The following is a 15,284-nucleotide window of genomic DNA, read 5'->3' as shown; positions in this document are numbered from 1 at the left end:
TCCAATCTCCCACAATGTGTATCTCGCCAATCTCCCACAATGTGTGTCTCTGCAATCTCTTACAATGTGTCTCTGCAATCTCCCACAATGTGTATCTCTGCAATCTCTCCCAATGTGTATCTCTGCAATCTCCCAATGTGTATCTCTGCAATCTCCCACAATGTGTGTCTCTCCAATCTCCCACAATGTGTATCTCTGCATGTCCCACAATGTATGTCTCTCCAATCTCCCACAATGTGTATTTCTCCAATCTCCCACAATGTGTATCTCTCCAATCTCCCACAATGTGTATCTCTGCAATCTCCCACAATGTATGTCTCTTCAATCTCCCACAATGTGTATCTCTGCAATCACCCACAATGTGTATCTCTGCAATCTCCCACAATATGCATCTCTCCAATCTCCTACAACGTGTATCTCTCCAATCTCCTACAACGTGTATCTCTCCAATCTCCTACAACGTGTATCTCTCCAATCTCCCACAATGTGTATCATTAATCTACACAAAATGCACCTCTCCAATCTCCTACAACATATATCTCTCCAATCTCCCACAATGTGTATCTCTCCAATCTCTCACAATCTGTATCTCTGCATCTCCCACAATGCATATCTCTCCAATATCCCACAATGCGTATCTCTCCAATCTTCCACAATGTGTATCTCTCCAATCTCCCACAATGTGCATCTCTCCAATCTCCCACAATGTGTATCTTTAATCTCCACAATATGCAGCTCTCCAATATCCCACAATGCGTATCTCTCCAATCTCCCACAATGTGTACTCTCCAATATCCCACAATGCGTATCTCTCCAATCTCCCACAATGTGTATCTCTCCAATTTCCCACAATGTGAATCTCTCCAATCTCCCACAATGTGCATCTTTAATCTCCACAATATGCAGCTCTCCAATCTCCCACAATGTGTATCTCTCCAATCTCCCACAATGTGTATCTCTCCAATCTCCCACAACTTGTATCTCTCCAATCTCCCACATGTATCTCTCCAATCTCCCACAATGTGTATCTCTCCAATCTCCCACAATGTGTATCTCTCCAATCTCCCACAACTTGTATCTCTCCAATCTCCCACCATGTGTATCTCTCCAATCTCCCACATTGTGCATCTCTCCAATCTCCCACAATGTGCATCTTTAATCTCCACAATATGCAGCACTCCAATCTCCCACAATGTGTATCTCTCCAATCTCCCACAATGTGTATCTCTCCAATCTCCCACAACGTGTATCTCTCCAATCTCCCACAACGTGTATCCCTCCAATCTCTGTTGTGCTTATTGGAACTGATGTACTCACAGACATGTATCTGTCAGTCCTACTTTGGAGCATTATTTTTAAAGCTCAATGTCAGCTTCTTTGATAGCAGTGTTGGAATATTCATCCTTGAATCCAAAATTGACTGATAATATTGTTATCTTTCCAGGAGTAATACCCTGCTCAGTGTCATGTAACGGCCCACCAGTCATAAGTACAGATCCATTTTCAATTCTACTGCAGTCTGCACACTAAGATTCCTGTCTCTTATTTTCTGCACTCTATGTATATGTTACAGTGTTAGTGATTACCCTCACACAACAGCATTTCCCACTTCCATTAAGATGTCAGATTAGTGCTTTCGTGGAACCTTGTTCAACTCATTCTTTCTCAATCTCTATACAGCGGAGTCCTACAAAATGCACAACTCATTTGCCAAAGCACTTTATACTATACATTAATCATTTGATCAGGAATTCTATCAGATAATATAGAGCACTAGATTAGATGGGCCTTTATCAGGACCCCATAAACTGATTAGATTTAAAGAGCTATTAAATCCTGATTTCTATCTTGACAATATTTTCTTCCATAATAATTAGTGTGATTTATTTTCCCCAGTGCTTTTCAAATTGTGACTTTATTCACTTTGGATAAACTAATGTGCAATAAGAATATATCGCACAACAGGGAACACAACCATCACTGTATCGAAACAATTCTCTACTGGAAGTATAGTCTCCCCGGACACACGATGGAAAAATTACACTGTTCACAACCCAGAGTTAATACAAGACACAAAACCTGAATTCCTAAGACCAAAATCTGCTACTGTAAGTTCATACTTACTTTTAGATTTTGTTTTCATGAAGATATACAATCCAAAAACTCATGACATAAACATTGACAGAAACCATAGACCATAAGTATAACAAGACTGGAGGGAACCAGACTGACAAATATGATCCCCAGTGTGACCTTCTGAATCACTAGCAGGTAAACACCAAGTGGCAAAGAGCTGAAGTACAAGAGTCCCAGTAGCCAGACTAGGATCCTGCCTATTGTATGGCAGAGCAGGGGAGTGCAATTCCAAACTGACCACTGCCGAGACATTGAGGCAATCGAATCAAAACTGGAGTTGTACAATTCCATGACTGACGCTGAACTCTGAGACTGTGGGGAATCCCTTTGAACTTCCACAATGGTGATGACCAGACAGTTTGAGGAGCTATGGGAGGGGCTTGCAAAGGAGGCTAACCTTTTTGGAGTCAGCAGAAGCTCGGATGGGTTGTCCAAGGTGAACCTTCTATTCTTCTCCTTGCATGTAAGGGCAGCAAGGACATTACTGTCATCTGGAAGTCCACCGAATTCATCATCTAGTATGCTCGTCTCATACCTGCAGAAAGGACAGCTAACGATACCTTGTGAGGAGTCCCCAAGGTCTACAATTTTATTCAGGCATTTGGCACACACCCTGTGAAAGCATTCTAACACCTTGGGTCTCCTGTTCTTCAGATTGTAAGGGTTGTAACAGATTTTGCATTCCAGCTCCTCAGAAGAAAATATCTGTTTTTCTGTAGAATCCTCTGTAGTCTGGCAATTCATAGCGACTGTTCAACCGCAGCGGTAATGGTTTTTGTTCAGAAGGTAGTTTGTGATTGCTCTTTGAACGTCACGTAAAGTGTTTTAACCAGTCAGGAGGCAGTGCTGCAGATGGACAATCTTTCACCTGCCCCCACTATGTCCCTGAGAGTAGGCAGACTGCATTTGATGATGGCAGCCCCATGCGAGTAAGCTGTCAGGCTATCTGTAGGGAGAGAAATAAGTCACGCATTGTTCATTGTACTGAAGCTTTAAACCCTGCCCAGAAGAACAAAAGTTTTAATTGTTATTATTCAGCAACTGGATCTTTCTCGACTGGATGTTTGGACTCTCTGTGTAATTCTATCCAATGAATTTGCTCTAAAGGGTTTATTCAGCAAACCTGCAATGCCAGCATTGAGCCACGATGGGAACACAGGTTGGAGAACACTACAGTATTTTAGCCCCATCTATGACCTGCATTCCTATCTGGCGAGGTTCTGTACCCGGCGTGCAAGATTGTTCAATTTACTCTTGTATTTGCAGCTATGGCAATGCAGCTCAAAACTGATTAGTTTCACTGGTGCTTGTTGACGTATTCACTGTTTGATTCATGAAGAAGGCAATTAAGGTGGGACTTCTTCCGGATACCTAAAATATTAAATGGTACAGGTAAGGTAACTTACAATAATTAAGTCAGAAAAGTAGAACCAAAGGAGGGAAATAAAAATGAGTGAAAAGTCCATTTAAAACAGTTATCAGCAAGAGCTTCCATACTTAAAGACGGATAAATGTTTGGAACAATCTGCAATCTAACACAGGAAGAAATATTTGAGACATTCAGCATGCAAGTGGATGCTATAATGTAAGGATGTCCAAGATTTTGTTTTTGTGAACCCATAGGTGCATACCATGGAGATGTGGGGGCCGCATCTAAAGTTTAAATCCATGTTCCCATTAATTTGCATATATCTAAAGTTTCTGATACTAACAGACCTTGGTGGCCCCACAAAATCTTGCAGGGGGCTGAGGGCCACATCTCGGCGTATGGGCAAGGTGTGCCTATCTGGGACCACCACAGATGATCCCACCAAAGGTTGCAGGGTTTGGGGGAGTTTTGTTGTGTTGCCTGGCAATGGCTTGCACCTGTACCACTAGGGGGCCCTACATTAAAGAGATGCAGGAATGTCTTGTAGATGTGGTCCAGCTGGGGGAGGATGTAAGGGTTCTCCCGGGCCAAAAAAGGAGATATTTGGAGAGGTGACCCAAAGCTTGTTCAAAGAGGTGAGTTTTAAGTAGGGTCTGAAAGAGGAGGAGGTGGAGAGGCAGAGGGGTTCAGGGAGGGAATTCCAGAGTGTGGGACCCAGACAGCTGAAGGCATGGCCACCAGTGGAGGGGCAAAGGGAAAGGGAAATGCACAAGAGGCCAGAGTCAGAAAAATGGAGCGTTTGGGTGGGGGTGGGGTGGGGTTGTAGGGCTGCAGGAGGTTACGTAGATAGGGAGGAGCAAAGCCATGAACACAAGAATCAGAATTTTAAATTAAAGAAGTTTTGGGGAATTGGGAACCAGTGTACGTCAGCAAGGATAGGAGTGATGGGTAAGTGGGACTTGGTGGGGGATAGAATATGGGCAGCAGATTTTTGGATGAGCTGAGGTTGACAGAGAATGGAAGATGGGAGGTCAGCAAGGAGAGCATAGTCAAGTCTTGTGTGACAAAGGCATGGAGGAGAGCTTCAGCAGCAGATGGGTTGACGCCAAGGTGGAGACGAGCGATGCTACAGAGGTGGAAGTATGCGGTCTTTGTGATGGAGAGAATTTGGGGTCGGAGTCTCAGCTCGGCGTCGAATAGATGCCAAGGTTGCGAACAGTCTAGTTCAATCAAAGACAGTGGCCAGGGAGGAGGATGGAATCAGTAGCAATGGTACAGAGTTTGTGGCAGGGGCTGAGGACGATGGCATTGGTCTTCCTGATATTAAATTGCGGCTGATCCAAGATAAGTTAGGACTGAGCTGCCTGGGTTACAAGGATCAGATTGCCAGTGTTCAGGGCCACATGTGACCCTAGGGCATTAATGGGAGAGTTGGAGGATGAGCCTTCCTGGGGCAAATGGCCATTTCTCATCCTTGACCTTTCCTACTTATGTTGTTATTCAGAATGTCGCATTTTGTACAAAAAGGCCTCCTATGCTATGGTTCTACCATGTGACCTACAATCAGTCACTGTATCAGGTTTCAGAGATGGCAGCATTTCATTTTAAAGTGCACAGTGTAGGGTAAATTTTGCAAACTCTACTCCCTGTGCAGAGCCTCTCTCACTAGGACCATAGATTGGAGAATTGGGCACAGAGGTCAGCACTCCTGATTTTCCTGTGGTTAATTTTCCCATTGAGTGAGGCTCTGAGCCAGGAATGGAGACTCATAATATATATTTCACAATTCACATGTAAAACATTTAACACCATTTTGCATAGAGAAGAGCTGGTAAATTATCAGTTTGAATGGCAAGTCTATTATTAGAATTTCCACCCAAACAAGGGCTCCCTGGGGATGAGAGGTAGAAAGAAAGAACTCGCATTAATACAGCACTTTATCACATCTCTCTCAGAACACCCTAAAGCACTTTACATACAATTAATTACTTTGAAGTTCAGTCACTGTTGCTTTGTACACAGTAAGATCCCTCAAACAGCAGTGAGCTGAATGAGTTGTTAATCTATTTTGGTTGTATTGTTTGAGGATCTTATAAAATCGCTCATTTGTCTGTGGGTTGTCTCTAATGAAGCATGCTCGTGTGGATGGAGGAGGGGTGCTGGTTTGAAATGAAATAAAGAGAAAGTTACCAAAAGTAAAAATCGTAATGTAAAGTTGCTGTCTCTAAGTTAAAAATTTATATTAAGATTTTTCAAATAATTTTGTATTTTCTTTTCTTACACTGGATTCACAGCCATTGCCTACTTTTTGCTCTGGGCAGAAGGCCGCAGTCTACCATTGATCATTTGCCAAACTTTGCACTTAGGAATACTTAAAGTTTGTTAAAACAGAGATCGCTGCTGCTGTGACCCTGAAGGTGAAAGGTCAGCCGAAGGAAAATATCGTGTCCAGTTTGCAATGCTATAAATGTAGCAGGAACGGGTTATGTAGCAGGCACAGGTTAATCAAGGACAGTCAGCATGGACTTGTTAATGGAAGGTCATGTCTGACTAACTTGATTGAATTTTTTGAGCAGGTAACAAGGAGGGTTGATGAGGGTAACACGTTTGGTGTAGTGTACATGTATCTTAGCAAGGCTTTTGACAAGGCCCCACATGACAGACTGGTCAAAAGAGTAAAAGCCCATGGCATCCAAGGGAAAGTGGCTAGTTGGATCCAAAATTGGCTCAGTGGCAGGAAGCAACGGGTAATGGTTGACAGGTGTTTTTGTGACTAGAAGGCTATTTCCTGTGGGGTTCCACAAGGCTCAGTACTAGGTCCCTTGCTTTTTGTGGTGTATATTAATGATTTGGACTTGAATGTGGGGGAGCTTGATCAAGAAATTTGCAAATGATACAAAAATTGGCTGTGTGGTTGATAGTGAGGAGGAAAACTGTAGACTACAGGAAGATGTCAAGGGACTGGTCAGGTGGACAGAAAAGTGGCAAATGGAATTCAATCCAGAGAGGTGTGAGGTAATGCATTTGGGGAGGGCAAACAAGGAAAGGAGTACACAATAAATGGGAGGTGTAGAGGAACAAAGGGACCTTGGAGTGCATGTCCACAGATCCCTGAAGGTAGCAGGACAGGTAGATAAGATGGTTAAAAAGGCATATGGGATACTTTCCTTTGTTAGCCAAGGCATAGAATATAAGAGCAGGGAGATTATGCTAGAACTGTATAAAACTTTGGTTAGGCCATAGCTTGAGTACTGCGTACAGTTCTGGTCACCACATTACAGGAAAGATGTGATTGCACTAGAAAGGGTACAGAGGAGATTTTCGAGGATGTTGCCAGAGCTGGAGAATTTTAGCTACGAGAGAAGATTGGATAGGCTGGGGTTGTTTCCTTTGAACAAAGGAGCCTGAGGGGAGATTTAATTGAGGTATATAAAATTATGACAGGACTAGATAGAGTGGTTAGGGAGGACCTAGTTCCCTTAGCAGAGGGGTCAGTGACCAGGGGGCATAGATTTAAAGTAATTGGTAGAAAGATTAGAGGGGAGCTGAGGAGAAATTTTTTCACCTAGAGGGTGGTGGGGGTCTGGAACTCACTGCCTGAAAGGGTGGTAGAGGCAGAAACCCTCAACTCATCTAAAAAGTACTTGGATGTGCACTTGAAGTGCCGTGACCTACAGGGCTACAGACCAAGTGCTGGAAAGTGGGACTAAGCTGGATAGCTCTTTTTCAGCCGGGAAGGACACGATGGGCCGAATGGCCTCCTTCTGTGCTGTAACTTTCTATGATTCTATGATTTATCGTGCCTCTGCCTCATTTTTTGCAGTACATGGGCGTAATCCTGCCCTGCTTAGGACAGGGCTTTACATGTGTCCAAAAGGGGATTGGGCATTAAAATGATGAAGTTGTGTAGAAATAATGCCAATCTGTAAATCCCTGCCAGCACCAGGTTGAAGAAGCTACAACCTCCATTACATTTATTGCCTATCATAAAATCCAAGACCATGAGTCCAGTACAATATATTCCAATTCATTATATCTATTTTTAATTTACTGATTTATTAATCACTTGTGCCTTCTCATCACTTACTATATCAATAAAATAGTTTCAAACCGCACCATGCATTCCATGGTACATTTGCTTTTCTCTGCAGTCGATGATGCAGAGTTGTCCCACATTATCAGCAGTTTTGTGTTTGGGACAAAGACAATTGGCATCTCGTCAGTCCAGGTTAGTTGAGATCTAGGCCCAGAGGTGAAAGGACAATGTTCAAACCCACTCCAATCCAGTCTCTTATCCTTAATGCCCTTCTAGTATTTTCTTTAATTATTTTATATGTCACATATTATTGACCCGTTGGTTATGGTTTTCTTCTTCCAACTTTGCTTTTTTTGTGCTAACATTTGGAAGACAAGAAAGATTTCTAAATTAAAACTTTGAGAGATCCAAGATCTTCAGTTTTGGGGGGTGTATAACAGGCGGCCGATCCACTACTACCTGTTTTGCACCCCTACTGAAGTAGAATTTTACCCCCCACCCTCATCCAGAAACAAGCAATTACCTCCCCCAACCCTACCCTCACAGGCAGCTCAATTAGATATGTGACCAATACACATCATGGTGTGCATGCCTCTCAGCACATATCGTTCATTTAACCTTCATGGCTAAGTTTATATTCATGGTTTGTTGAATCAAGTCTATCTACTTTTATAATACTTCGTAAGAGTGCTTTGGTCAGGCACCTTTGGACTACTGTGTACAGTTCTAGTTCCTGCATCATAAGGGGTTATCCAGGCCCTAGAGGCAGCGCAGAGGAGAGCAACAAGGCTGATACTCAGTAATAGGGGGAAGAATGATGAGGAACAATATAATAAACTAGTGCTCTTTATCCTTGAAAAGAATCTCTCTCAGGATCTTATAGAGGTAAATGATATACTTAACGGGATTCTGAAAGTAAACCATGAACAAACATTTCAGATGCACCTGGGCAACAGGACAAGAGATCAAATTTAATACGGAAGCATTGCCACAGTTGGGGGTGTTCAATAGCTGGGATGGGTTTCCAGGAAGGGTTGGTTGGGCCAAGGACACTGAACTTATTAAAGGAACAACTAGGAGCTGCTAGGGTTGGTATTCTGGAAAGGATGAGTCAAATAGACCTAGATTCTTCTTCATCCCAACCCATCTTGTAAAATTTTATTGGCTGGAGTCATGCACATGCACATTTTCCCAAATTAACTTCCAAATCCACATGCTCACTGTTTTCTAATGCCCTTCCAGAGCTCCAAAGAAACTAAATTTGTGTCCGTCCTATTTTGGAAAAGGAGGTTGTATATCTCAAAACATCTTTATTCTACTTCAAAGAGGAAAGCTCAGTCAGTTCTTGCACCATCTTCTCCATTTCAATGGGGCTAGTTTACCAGTTTTAAGGCCCAACTTTCTGAGTACGCACTGCTGGCAGAAAACCCAAGCCATATATCAGAAAATCACGGGCAATGTGCCGCGACTTCCAATATATGTGACTGGTGGGGAGTCTCCTCACGAAAAATCACCCTTTTGGTCTGAGGGATTGTTTCAGGGTAGAAAACATGTAGAAAAAACTAAAAAATAGATTTAACTTTAGCTTCAGTTCCTTAAATATTGTTAATATCGTCTTTCCATTGTAACTAGTTGGGATATTCTCCAGAAGGATCGTGGGGTCACTTTCACCTGTCAGAGAGTTTAAAGCAAAAATATATTTTTATTAATTTTCAAAGTGCAAAAACACAAACCAAAAATATTTCTTAAACGTCAGTACAACCATTCATACAAAAATGCAGAGATATTAATGTTTGAAGCATAATCTGTAACAAAGGGAGCAACCTATGTGGCATCATGGGAAGAGCAAGGAAACTTAATAGACAATCAATGCCTGGAAAGAATGGGCTAGAAATTGGGCCGTGTAGCGCCTGTTGTTTCGGGCTACGCGGCCTCCCGAAGTGACAAGATGGCATCTTGGCTGTGCACGCACGTTTCCAGCATGGTGTGCGCCAGATGCCATCTTGATATAGGTATTAGTGCATGCGCAAATACCGAACGCCGGCAGAGTGTAAAGTAGGGAGAAAATGCGTACAATCAGTGTGCAACGCTGATTTAAAGTGTTAGACACCATTTTGAACCTTAATGCTCAACTCAACGCTCAGCCTTAACCATGCACACCTGAAAGTGTCTTAGAGTGCTTGGCCCCACCAGCGCTATTTAAAGGGACCATGCAGGTGTTGCAGGTTAGTTTCTGGATTGTTGCTTCTGGCTGCTGGTGGAATAGGAAGTGTTTTTTGAAGCTCCCTATACTTACTGAGAGTTCCTAGAGTACATTTGAGAGTGATTTGACAGGTACTGCCTTACGATTCGAAAAGTTACAGCTGTGGTTGAACAACATTCCTGGCAACCATGGGTGGTCTGCTAGGGCTCCCACTGGGCATTAAGCACAACAGGTCAAGCTGCGAGGAGAGGGAGGAGGAGGAGGCGCAGGAAGCTATATCCAATGAGGGCCTTCCGGGACCAATTCTCTTACCTCAAATGAGCATTGCAACCGACGGCTGAGGTTCACCAAGGAGGTCGTAACGGAGATCTCTCAACTGGTGCGGCCACAACTGCAGCCTTAGAGCAGGGCAAGGACAGCTTTGCCTGTGACTGTGAAGGTAACCGTGGCACTGGACTTCTATGGCTCAGGATCATTTCAGGCCTCTGCAGGAGACATGTGCAACATCTGGCAATATACAGTGCGCTGCTGCATAAGGGAGGTCATAGACGCACTGTACAAGATGAGGAACAGGTTCATCACCTTCCCTCTTGACAGGCAGAATGAGCGAGCACGTGGGTTCGCTCGCATTGCTGGCTTCCCCATAGTGCAGGGTGCCATTGGCTACATGCATATTGCCCTGCAACTCAGCCATCTTCATCAACCGACAGGGCTTCCACTCCCTGAACGTGCAGCTGGTGTCTGACCACACACATCGAATCATGGAGGTCGATGCCCGCTACCCTGGGAGCAGTCACGACGCCTTCGTCATGCGGCAGTCCAACGTGCCAGATATCTTTCATCTGGCTCGGCAAGGAAAAGGCAGGCTATTGGGCGACAAGGGCTATCCCCTCACACCCATGACTCCAGTCAGGAACCCACGCACACGTGCAAAGCAGGACTATAATGAGAGCCACGCTGCCACACACAGTGTCGTGGAGCACACCATAGGCCTCCTCAAACAACGCTTCCGCTGCCTGGACCGGTCTGGAGGAGCCCTGCAGTACTGCCCTGAGTGGGAGGGAAGATTCGTGGTGGTATGCTGCATGCTGCACAACCTCGTCATCATGAGGGACCAGCCTTTGCCATCGATGATCGGAGAAGACCCTAAGCCAGAGGTGGAGGTGGAGGAGGTGGAGGAGGAAAAGGCTGAGGTGGAAGAGGCTGAGGAGGAAGAGGAAGAAGCCGAGGAAAAGGAGGGGGAGGAGCCGGAGGACCAAGTGGAGGAAGACGCAAGGGTACAACAGGGAACACGCGCCTTGTCTGCAAGGGCTCTGCGTGCTCGCCTGATCAGTGTCCACTATCAATAATGCCAAATACATCCCCGAACTCACCAACAGTCCTACACTCCCCACCTGTCCACTCCCACATGACCATCAAATCGCCCTCCATCTGATTACACATTGTTTTCCCCCTCAGCTCATCGCACAAATAAAAACCACCACCAAATGCAAATTCAAAATCACATTATTTTTTAACAAATCAAATTATGGAAGCAGAACAGAACTACTCACCCTTGTGCATTGCCTTAGTTCCTGCCGTTCGTGTACCTTTACCTATCCTAGTGCTCCTACGAGATGCATCCCCAGTGGCTGGAACACAGGTAATGGGAGGCTGCTGGCCTTCGATGGAGCGTGCAGATGGCCTTGGAGGACGACCTCGAGCAGCTCTGGGCCGGGAGCGCCCGGCTTCAGACTGCACCGTTTCAACATGGGCTGCAGCAGTCTGGCCTGGCTGGCCGATAGGCAACAACAGGGACACTGGCGGAGTGGCAGGGGAGGGAGCAGGAATGCTATCGTCCTGAGAGAGGACAGCAGGTTTGACTGCCATGGCTCCAATGCCACTCTCCCGGGACGGCACCTCAGCAATCCTGGTGATCAGTTGGAGAACGGATTGCTGGAGTGCTGTGACGCCCTGGAAGCCCCATTCCACATTGGTCCCCAAAGCCACGATAGCAGCAGTCTGAGCTTCCATTGCAACTGTGGCTTGCAGACCTTTGATGACATCGGTCGGTGCTGCAATGGAAGCTGCGACATCGGCCATCAAGCATTGCGTCATGGTGGGTTCCACTGGTGTGCTGATGGAGGTGAACACCCACGTGGGAAAGAATGGGCTCCAAGTACTGCACAAAGCCCTGTGCCAAGCTGGAGCTGGACTTCTCCATGACCCTTGACATTGTGCGCAGGCTTTCTGGCAGGCTTTCCAGTGCCCCGAGCATTTGGTGATGTACGCCCACCAGCCGCCTTCTGTAGCCTGGCCCATTGAAGTCCGCATCTGACTCCTTTGTAGCAGAACTAGTGAGTGATCTCGCCCTCTGGCGAGCTGGCACCTGTGGTATCTGTTCCCCCCACCCTGGCTCCTGCGCACTTGTGCTCGGTGTCTCACCACGTGCAGATCCCTCCTCTAACCTAACCTCTAAAGGATGCGCAGTGTCAGTCTCTGAGCTGGTGGATGCGAGTGTCAGATCGGGTGATGGTGTGCCTGCAGCGTCCTCCTCCTCCTCCTCCTCCTCTTCCTTCGGACGGTGCTGCCACGTGTTCTTGGGTATCTGCAATGACAAAGAGAAACAGGTTGAATTGTGGAGTGGAGAGAGGAGCAAGTAAGATGTGTGAGCCGACAGCATCTACAGGAAGTGAGTCAGAAAAGATTATGGGAGGAGTGTTAGATATGCAGAGACCCCTTTCACCGGGACATGTGGTCATGGCTGCAGCGAAGGCCCGCCCAATGATCTTAAGCACCGTCTCCTCTAGGGGAGTAAGGACGTGTAAACGTCCCCGACCACCCTCAGGTCTCTCCTGCTGCCAGCTGTTATGCGCCACCTTCTCCTGCAAGACAGTGGACAGTGTGTCAGTGAGTATCCTGCAAGGTGTGTGGGTGATATGCCTGTCATGGTCGAATAGCTGCCAGTGCGTGTGACCTGTGAGTGGTGGTAGTGTGGCCTGCAAGTGTGGTACTATGTGCGGGTGAGATGCAGCATGCCAAGTGCAGCATTGCGTATGGATGGGCAGTGTTTATTGGTGGGTGGGTGATGGGGAGTGTGATCCATGGACCAGTGGTGCAGTTGGTTGGATGTGCCACTTGACACTTGCATTCACTCACCTTGACCACTCGTGTCAAATCATTGAACTTCTTTCGGCACTGCACCCACATGCGTGGTGCAATGCTCCTGCCATTCACTTCATGGGCCACAGCCTACCTATGCCTGCGGAGCTGGAGTTTGGAGGGTCTCCTGCCACCCTGCAGGTTCATGTTGGCCCTCCTTTTGTCCACTCCCTCCATCAGGGCCTCCAGTGCATCATCGGTGAAGCTCTCACGCCGGCTCTGCCATTCTTCCGGCCATCTTTCCCTCCTCCTAGTGGACTGTGCATGTCCCATTCAAAATGTGCACCTGCACCTTTAAGAGGTGCAGGCTGCCAATGACGTGCGCTGAGCACGTCCCATTTCGGGCTTCCTCATTCTGCACTGGCTGCACTGAGCTATCATGCTCATTAGCAGGCCGCTTGAAATTCACGTGCTGCCTGCGTAGGGGCCATCGGGCGCAGGTTAATAACGGATCGCGCTACCCGCACCCGATAATAGGCCTTATCCAATTTTTTTTTCCCTCCCCAATAACTTTTAAACTCTGAGTCTTTGTGAATATATAATAATCCTCTTATACATAATTGCATCTTTTATCTCAATTGAAACACCTGAAACCTAATTATTCTAATGTCCCTTTAGTTCATCAAAAGACTGTATATGGTTAAATAAGCCTTAATACTAGGGAGGCATGGTTTTCAGTATACAGAGTGTAGGAGATTGATATAGACAGTGTGCTTTAATGTAAAACATATATCATAATATGTTTTAAATATGATAGCATTGTGATTTAACACATCGAAAGATCTTTAAAAATATCCTAGGTTTGTTTTTAAGGTATTATCAACACATATTTAACTCTTTTTGGTGTCTTAGGAAGATAGGAACAGGATTAGACCATTCAGCCCCTCGAATCTGTTCCACCATCAATTAGATCGTGGGTGATTTGTATCTTAACTCCATCTTGGTTCCATATCCCTTAATACCCTTGCTTAACAAAAATCTATCAATCTCAGTTTTTAAATTTTCAATTGACCTCACCTCAACAGCTTTTTGGGGGAGAGAGTTCCAGATTTATACTACCCTTTGTGTGAAGAAGTGCTTCCTGATTTCACTCCTGAACAGCCTAGCTCTAATTTTAAGGTTATCTGCCTTGTTCTGGACTCCCCATCAGAGGAAATAGTTTCTCTCTATCCTATCAACTCCTTTAATCATCTCAAACATATCAGTCAGATCATCCTTTAATCTTCTATACTCAAGGGGATACAAGCTTAGTTTATGCAACCTGTCCTCATTATTTAACCCTTTTAGCTTCGGTATCATTCTGATGAATCTGGACTGCACTCCCTCCAAGGCCAATATATCCTTCCTGAGGTACAGTGCCCAGATTTGAATGCAGTATTCTAAATGGGGTCTAACTAGAGTGTATAGTCTTGATATACTGCCTGCACTAAGTGAATCCATCCAAAGCAAAAATTGATGTAATCATGCAAATCAATAAGAACATTAACCTTTGTTAATGAGTCTGTGATTACTTTTGGCAGCAACATGGAGCGGAAATTATTTACAAAACATCTTGAAGGTGGAAGCCTCAGCTTACAGGCTTTGAGGAAGATAATTTAGTAAAACTGGTTATAACAACCAGGACCATTAAATAAAGAACTTTTTACATCAAATTACATCGAAAATACAGCACAGAAACAGGCCTTTTTTTTTATTCGTTCATGGGATGTGGGCGTCGCTGGCAAGCCAGCATTTATTGCCCATCCCTAATTGCCCTTGAGAAGATGGTGGTGAGCCGCTGCAGTCCGTGTGGTGAAGGTTCTCAACTGGTCTATGTCAGCATTTATCTTCCACATGAGCCTCCACTCTCCCCACTTCATCTAACCCTATAGCATACCCTTCTATTCCTTTCTCCCTCATGTGCTTGTCTAGCTTCCCCTTAAATGTATCAATGCTATTTGTCTCAACTACTCCTTGTGGTAGCATATTCCGCATTCTTACCATTCTTTGGGTAAAGAAGTTTCTCCTGAATTCCCTATTGAAACATAGCAACATAGAAACTAGGAGCAGGAGTAGACCATTCGGCCCTTCGAGCCTGTTCCACCATTCAATATGATCATGGCTGATCCTCTATCTCAATACCATATTCCCACTCTCTCCCCATATCTCTTGATGTCTTCTGTTTTCGAGAAATCTATCTAGCTCCATCTTAAATATATTCAGTGACTTGGCCTCCACAGCCTTCTGTGGTGGAGAATTCCGCAGGTTCACCAACCTCTGAGTGAAGAAATTTCTCCTCATCTCAGTCCTAAATGTTCTACCCCGTATCCTGAGTCTGTGATCCCTCGTTCTAGACCCCCCAGCCAGGGGAAACATCCTCCCTGCATCCAGTCTGTCTAGCCCTGTCAGAATTTTATACG

The 15,284-nt window shown here is 45.2% G+C and overlaps 1 protein-coding gene across 1 annotated transcript; it reads right to left on the bottom strand.

The window, feature by feature from the left end:
• Positions 1–2,139: 2,139 nt before the first annotated feature.
• rnf182 (ring finger protein 182) lies at positions 2,140–2,880 on the bottom strand. The gene has a single exon (XM_067997443.1). The coding sequence runs from the start codon at positions 2,878–2,880 to the stop codon at positions 2,140–2,142; it is 741 nt and encodes a 246-aa protein (XP_067853544.1).
• Positions 2,881–15,284: the final 12,404 nt, after the last annotated feature.

This window comes from Heptranchias perlo, chromosome 2, assembly GCF_035084215.1.
Source record: "Heptranchias perlo isolate sHepPer1 chromosome 2, sHepPer1.hap1, whole genome shotgun sequence".
Lineage (NCBI taxonomy): Eukaryota > Metazoa > Chordata > Chondrichthyes > Hexanchiformes > Hexanchidae > Heptranchias > Heptranchias perlo.
The sequence above is the reverse complement of the archived record's forward strand: the minus strand, read 5'-3'. Positions and strand labels throughout refer to the sequence as shown.